The sequence below is a fragment of the Carassius auratus genome, unplaced genomic scaffold, assembly GCF_003368295.1.
Source record: "Carassius auratus strain Wakin unplaced genomic scaffold, ASM336829v1 scaf_tig00017470, whole genome shotgun sequence".
NCBI classification, from domain to species: Eukaryota; Metazoa; Chordata; class Actinopteri; order Cypriniformes; family Cyprinidae; genus Carassius; species Carassius auratus.
The window spans coordinates 1-8,399 of NW_020524787.1; the positions used below are offsets into that span (position 1 = coordinate 1).

At 37.1% G+C, this 8,399-nt stretch overlaps 1 protein-coding gene across 1 annotated transcript; it reads left to right on the forward strand.

Annotated features, from left to right (window-relative positions):
* Positions 1–3,268: 3,268 nt before the first annotated feature.
* On the forward strand, positions 3,269–8,065 carry LOC113075688 (probable E3 ubiquitin-protein ligase RNF217; the record flags this gene model as incomplete). The annotated part of the gene is made up of 5 exons (XM_026248372.1): positions 3,269–3,514; positions 3,661–3,825; positions 5,004–5,205; positions 6,009–6,080; positions 7,029–8,065. Coding segments are annotated over 5 exons (765 nt in total), but the record flags the coding sequence as incomplete, so codon positions are not given.
* Between the last annotated feature and the right edge of the window lie 334 nt (positions 8,066–8,399).

The window sequence follows — 8,399 nt, forward strand, 5'->3', positions numbered from 1 at the left end:
GATCCAAGATCCCTTTTTTGTTGTGCCCCTGTCCAGCTGTATTTGAACCTAAGCATGCAGTCTGTGTGAATGCCTCCCTAAACCAACTCAGTGTCTGTTGGACCCTAATCATCCTTCTTATTCAGGTTTTCCTTAAGACAGACTAATCATTCAGACATGAAGGTTTATACTACATCCCAAATTTCCAGAAACATTGGATTGAAATGACAATTATAGCAATTTCTACTGTATATAAACATATGATGTGCATACGTGTTGTGAATTTATTTAAAGTGGTCATATGATGCACATTCTGTTATTAAAGCCAGTTCTGTAATCAATAGTAAATCATCATCAATTGCTTTCAGATGGAGCAGCATTCACTACACAGAGCCGTAGTTCTCTGACAAGTTCTGCAAGAAAATCACAGATGATATTATTGCGCAATTGTGAAATCAAAGATGGGTAAAAGTTTTACTTTGTTAATAGAAACATTTACAGGGATATCTGCTTCGGCATTGTAAAAGCAGAATTTAAAAGGCACGGTACTGGAGTAATGCCTACATTTTTATGAAAATGTTTTCTGCTTTTGAATTTTTGCTTAGATGGACAATATATGCCTCAGTAGATTTGATATAAGGAATCAGATTGTGTGAAGGTTTGTTAGAAGATTTGTATAGTTGGTTTCACTGACCTTTAGTAGGCTGCAGAATAACTGATCCATTTAAATGTATGAATGTATACAGTTTCTGCTCGACCGAATATTACCTAGAACCTACGGCACTTGCGATGTATGAGATGAGGTGATGCAGGAAATCTGCTGAGAAAATAAAAAAATGTTTAGTTACTTTCTGTATTGACATGCAATTTACACCCTGAGGTGAGTGACCCACCACACCACAGTTTCTTGTGCGGTTTGTCTTGCGTATGCAGCATAGTTTTCTAGATTAAGTTCATCCGTACCTGGTTAGGGCTAAAATTAGAAACTAGATGTGATAGATGAGTGCCACTAATACATTTTTATGTCCGTTCTGCACCTTTCCCACAACAATTTTAGTTGCTGTCTTATGTTTACTGTAATAAATCAGATTTATTCTTAGCAGGCATCTGGCCAGCCTAAAAGAGTTTGTTCTAGACTCTTTCACATCAATTAAAAAAAATCTCCCTGAGAAGATAGCCCACTTCAAGAGGTGGTGCTGGTCAATCAGAAAGCATGTCAAAGTTAATACAGGATGTCAGTGTGTGACATGGCAAGGCTGAAAATCAGACTCTCTGTCCATACTGAGAGGATGGTTCATGCCTGCGGTGAGTGCTGAGTGCCAGTATTGTTCTAGCTGTGTGGTCGGCCCATTAGCAGCAGGCTGACAGGTGTAAAAAGAACTGGTGGGTGGCCCTGGGGGAGTTCTAGGACTGCTGTCACCAGTTGGTGCCATGTAAGGGCTCAGGTAAGGGCTCTCATGGGAGTGCCAGATCTCATTAGAATGCCAAAGTAAACTCAAAGCACACTGGGCTCTCAGAATCTCACCTGCTGCGTGTACAAGATGCTACACAATCAGCCACGAGAGCCCTTCTCTCAACATGGGCATTGTTAGTGCTGTTTACCAAAGCCATCCTTCGCTTTAGTCAGGTGCATCATTTAAAAAATGTCTCCAGCAGCGTCCCCAAACTAGTACAAGCCTGTTCAAGCTGAAGTTAGGTAAACTAAACCTATGTCCCTATACATTGTGCACACAACCATTTAGTGCATGAGATTGAAAAGTTTATTTTGTTATCCACCACAGGAGTCTAGCAGGCCCTCTCCATAGGCTATGTAAAGAAAGCTGAAACAGTTGAGTGCATGAGGTGTCCAATATATCCATGTTTTTAAAAATTCCACTTGCTGGAATTTTTAGTGTGACTACAAAATTAACAAGAATATTGCACAAGTATGCAAATTAGGACGTGCTTTATTTTACTGTTCTGAGGTAATTTTGACATTTTTTGAGGAGCTTTTTTGATTTGAAGTGGGAGAGAGAGAAGGGAGTGGGATTGGGAAAGGTCCACGTGCCGGACTCGGTATTCCCAAAGCACAATGTCGCTGTATGTTGACACGCTGCCTACGAGGCTGTCGGTGCCAATGATTTTGACATCCTTAAAAAAGATCTCAAAGTGATTCTACTTGTGTGTACATGTATCCATTTAAATTAAATAAAATTAAATTTATGCATTTAGCAGATGCTTTTATCCAAAGTGACTTACAGTGCATCAGGCTGTCAATTTTTATTTATCATTTAGCCAAGCAATCATCAAATCTGATTTCCTGTAGATATTAGCTCTAACCCCAATCAAACACAAATGAGCTTGCTAATCAATGTCTTCAGGATCATTAGAAGATCACAGGTTGGTGAGTTTAATCAGGGTTGGAGCTAAACAGGAAAGTGGATCTCGCGATCCAGATTTGAGGATCCCTGATGATATTTGTGCACTAGTTTGTGTACTAATTTGGTCTTAAAGTTAGAATGCATTGCTTCCAGATGTCATGGCAGATTTTATTCCAGCAGAATCAAAACTACCCAAGACTTGCCCGATTTTACAGAAGTCTCTTGACCAGTCCCTTTTCTTTGTCACCTCAGATAAAGTTCCCTAAAGTAAATACTGTTGCTTGAGCATAAAAATAGGCAGGTGGAGAGTAGATTATTTCTTGCAATGGAAACGTTCAGTAATCCTGTCATCCCAGAGGGGGGAGCGGATGAAGATGGGTGGGGAACCAGAGGCAGGACGCACATCAATCCTCTCACGGGGCAGGTGCTGATAGTAATAGTCCTGCAGCTGTAGGGCTACACCAAAGCCCTGTTACATGAACAATCAGAATGAAATGGATCTCACTGATCCATGAGATCCCTTAACTCCCTCTAGGAGGAAAGGTCATTCAACACAGATCCATTTATCAACAGATCATACCGCATTCAACCTGTGCAAACTAGCCCCTAGGGTTCGTTCCTACCCACTCAGCCCTCTTCAATCACATATTACTGTACTTCAGTGATTGTTTGAGAGTTGCTTGTTGACTTGGAAGTACCTCAGGTAACAATGCTGCTTGTACAGTGTATCGTTTGCACTTCCTGCTTGCTTCTGTCCTCGCTTGTAATCACTGATTAAAACCCATGATTTCCAAGAACACTAAATCAGATTCCACACGTCACAAACAGGCTGGATTTATATTTAACTGCACTTAGAGTCATGCAAAGGTTTACTACTGCATTAATGCTGCGCTCTTTAATGTATTTGCCTGATTGTATGTTTTTTATTTTTTATTATTTTTAAGGTTCACATTGGTCGGGCACATTTGGTGTGTCCCATCACAGAGTGCAGTGGTTTCTTGGAGGAAAGTTTGGTGGTTTCGCACCTGTCCAGTGAAGAGCTGGCAAAATACAAGTACCTCTTAGAGCTGAGCAGACTGGACTTCAGTACAAAACCATGTCCCCATTGTAGCCTGTTTACCTCCCTGAAGAGTCACAGCCAACAGACGTCCTCCAAGAGTGAACATAAGTATAAGGTCTGTTTTTTTTCGCTTGTTGTCCATTCTGTAGTTACAATGTTGAATTATGTGTCTAAACTCTGAATCAGAATGAATTTGTTTGCAAAAAAAGTCTTTCTTGAGTAAGCAAACTGTGTGTCTGTCTCTTCAAATATTCCTTACAGATTCAGTGCACAAAGTGCCAGTTTGTCTGGTGTTTTAAATGCCATGCGCCGTGGCACGAAGGCCTGAAGTGTCGAGACTACAGGAAAGGAGACAAGCTGTTGCGTCACTGGGCCAGTGTTATCGAACACGGCCAGAGGAACGCTCAGAAATGTCCACGCTGCAAGGTAATAAACATGCTTTACAAAAATGCACTATATATATATATATATATATATATATGTAGCAACAGAGCTACCACAGGCCAGAAACGTTGTAAAGAGTGGGACATCGTTAAAATAATCCATTTGACATCAATGGTTTAACCGTTATTTTATAAAGCTATGAGATTACTTTTTGTGTGCAAAAAGAAAAAATGAATGATGTTATTCAGCCATTTATTCTCTTCGCCAATTCAACAATCTCTTCTCTGAAATGTAAATCTTTTGTAACACTATAAATATCCTTACTGTCATTTTTTGTTTAAATTTAATGCATCCTTGCTGATTTAAAGTGTTAATTTCCTTAATAAATAAATAAATCTTACTGACCCCAAATGTTGATTGGTGGTGCAGTCTTAAAGGTTCGGTAGCAAAAACAAGCATTTTAATTAAATTTTAGTCGGAGTGAGGTGGAAAACTCTTCTGTCACAATTTTAAGTGCACAAATCTTAACTGGCCTTCAGGTGGAAAACACAATGCAGTGTAAAATATGCCCCATATAAAATAAATAGGAGTTACATACAGAGTCAATCATTGTAAAAACCGAATGTTCTCATCTGAGATCGTGAAGAGGTATTGTTCATTGTGAGTTTTTATTTTCCTTTCCTCGTATCTAACTTTAATTACTGACTTGGGAAACATGGCATTCCAGTCATAAGACTGGAGTCTGGGCAAAGTGGTCCTGAATTAAAGTTCTTCTTCCCACTGACACAATTTCAAGAGATCAACAAGTTCTACAAATGCGTAGCTGTTTTCCATCTAGACATGTGCATTCATGGGGCTTTGGAGGATCCATCAGAATATGAGTGTTTGGCATAGTGCACATACCTGAGCCAGATACCTAAGGGCTTACTAGTCATCTTTCAGTTGAGAACCTTCCCTTTGTGAACGAGTTTCTCAACCCACAATACTGAGAAGTGCATTATTTGATGGAATAATTGCAGTGTTAATTAATAATTGTAAATTATCATTTTGTGAGCTCTAGGCTTTCATTAACTGAACATGTCAGTCACTGGCCCAGATTCAAGAAAATTTGCCCCCCTAGCTCACACGTCTGACTGGAAAGTAAAAAAATTAATGGCTGGATGGTGTATCATTGTGAATTGATGACTCATTGCCAGATTATTTCTTCTTTATACCAATAGATCCACATTCAGAGAACAGAAGGCTGTGATCACATGACCTGCACACAGTGCAACACTAACTTCTGTTATCGCTGTGGGGAGAAGTACAGGCATCTGCGCTTCTTTGGGGATCACACCTCCAACCTGAGCGTGTTTGGATGCAAGTACCGCTACCTGCCTGAGAAACCCCATCTGCGCCGGCTGGTCCGAGGCTCTGTTTGTAGTGAGTTTGCAGCAAAGAACACAACTTGATTTATTTAAGTTCTTTTGAAGTACTAGGGGTTGCTTTGGAAAAATAACATTGGGTTATCTTGAGATTTCTTAGCCATTTGATATTATGTGTTTTTAGGTTTCCAATAAACATGTATTTTACTGTATATATCAATGTTTCCTACTGGACTCAATCACATTTGGAAATGATAATTCTTTAACTGTACATGTTTTACTTACAACTTACAATTGACAATTTTATTTTTCCTTAAATGAAAACCAATTAACATCAGTGTACAGACATACTGTTGTGTGTGTGTATATGTAACTCTAAAATGTATATTTTTGTATTTGTATACAGCTGCATTTTTATGCAGACAAACTATATGTTCACTTCTAGGTTATTTAAAAAAAAACAATGGTTCTGATGCAACTAGAGCGCCTACAGGAGCAGTTTACACTGTTTCTGACCATGCTAGTTTAGTCAGCTCCCTAATAACGCTAGTTAGTAATAGAACAGAGATATGACAGACTCTATGATATGCTTTCAGTTTGCATATCTGTGCATACTTTATGTAAACCTGCGTTTGAGTGGTGTCCTCAGGCTAGTGCGATGAACCGTAGTATAATTCCCAACCATTCATACATCACAGACACAGGTGTTTGGTCTACAGCTCACAGGGTTCACTTTAACCTACTGACATGCTGAGAAAGACAAATGCACTCCACCATTTCTTTTTAGTCCAGCAGCAGATAAGAATTGTAAATGTGTTTGTCTTTGTGAGCCTGAATGCTTTTCTGTTGCTCGTTTCACAGTGAGTAAAGTGCTGGTGGCTCCAGTGGTCATTGTCCTGGTGGTGATTGTTGGAGCTCTGGCTTTGGTCATAGGTAAGGATTGTGTTACACTTCCTCATTCTCACAAAGCCTGTCAGGAACATCTCTGGGTTGTATTTGATTTCAAATTCAAAAAAATTATGTAATTTCCTTTTTTATAGCAATTTTGTAAAACAAAAAAACAAAAATAGTAGCATTTTCATGACAATTAAGCCCTTTTTTCAGTTTTATAGTGAAAATATAAAAGTGGTTGTAACATGAAATACAATTAATTGATTTCCAAATTAAAAAATGTGGAAATGCAATATGCATATTGGGTATTATTCAACTGTCTAGTTCAAGGAATTTATATTTTATTTATATATATTATAAAATGTAATTATTGATATGCATCTTGGCAATATTTGTTTTCTTGTCAGTAAACAAATGTCATTTCAGTATATAACAGTACTGTGTTTCAGTTTAATAAAGACATTAAAAAGTCTAATGAAATTGCATGAAATTACTTCTTTTTTTTTAAGTATTTGAAAAACCGTCTCACAAAATGAATTACATTTGGGAATTATGCATTTGAGGAAAAAACCCTTCATACACTAAAAAGTGGAATCTTTATAATCATGAAAATACAATTGAAGAATGAATGAAAAAAAGATAAATAAATAAAATGTAAAAGTCTTTAATAAAAACAAAAGTCTGTTATTAATGCTGCAACACACTCTGCAGTTTATCATTCTGTTGTAAACAGCAGAAGAGATTTGTCCTCCACTTCTGGATGCTAAATATTTTGGCAAAACATATTCTTAAGTTAGATTTTATTTTAGTTCGAAATATTGTTCCCAAATTTCTAAATAGCTCAGCTTCCGCAGAAGTTCTAAAACTGTATTTATTTGTTACAATGAACCTATCTATCTATCTATCCATCTATCTATCTATATATCTATATATATATCCTCATCATATATATATATATGCCGTCCCATGTTGTGACTGATCTCTCTGCAGGCCTGTTTGCTTTGCCTATCTACTACACCTGTAAGAGGAGGAGGAAGCGCACACAGGGGTCGGGCCGCTGGCTGTGCTGATTCAGCTTGGGTCATCCTGCTCAGGACCTGGACACACAAACACCCTAAAAATAGCCCTGGGTGCCAAGTGACCAAACACTGGCCACTAAGATACAGCAGTTTTCCTGTTCACTGCATCTCGTGAATATCCTCATTTGCACACCGACCCTTTCCTCCACATGCCGTTTTTGGCATCGTTATCAAAGACTAATTGAGTATATTCTGTTTTTGGTATGTTTAATTTATAAACCCCAAACGGATTTAAATTCAGTTCATTTTTAGGAATGGAACTATAGACTGGTAATAATTTCCTGCAGGATGTACTGTATTATGCTTTGTAGCCACACAGCGTGAATGATTTTTTTTCCTTCTATCTATTTATGACGTGCATCAGATGTTATAATCTGTAAGCGTTTTAGTGCTTGATGATGGAGAGTTGATGAATTAATGTCTGTCCCTCTTGATCCCCTCTCTTTTCCTCCCTGCCCTTCATGCTGTGCCAACATCCGCAGGAATTTGCATGATCAACAAAACACGTTTCTGTCTACTGCACTGTGGAAAACAAAGGGTCCTGAATTACAGGGGATCCAGAGCTCCACGCCAAGACATAGGTCATCTGGGTCATGCAAATCAGTACTGTGTCATGCAAAAGTGTTCAAGTTCTGTGTTTGCACAAATCTAAAGCTGTAAACCAAACTTAAAATACACTGTGGGGTCAACAAAACCACTCCAAGACCACTTTTGAAAATGCAATTTTGAATCTCTGTTATTTTAATATTTAAATTAGTCCACTGCAATTGTTAAGTTAATAATATCATTCGTAAAAATCTGAAATGTTTTTATCAATACAAATTATATTATCAGCATAACAATTAAAGTGAAATAAAATGAAATTAATTGAATAATGTATATGAATTGAAATTTTCCAATTTAATATTTACATTTAAATTAGTTCTCTAATAATATAATTTGTAAGGATAAAGGCATTTAAAAAACAATTTTTTATGTTAATATAAGTAATAACGTATATATGTTATTATATATATATATATATATATATATATATATATATATATATATATATATATATATATATATATACTGTTTTTATTACAAATGTTATTATTAGCATTATATACATAACAGTGAAAACATTTGAAATGAACTGAAAACTTGAATTTAGCCATATTTTAATAGTCTATTTTAGCAGTCCTGGATTGTTTTCAAGTCAACGTGAAATCTAAATTCACCCTATTTACTTTATTTATATTCCACATCTTATTGTTAGCGATTCATCTGTGCATGTGATATC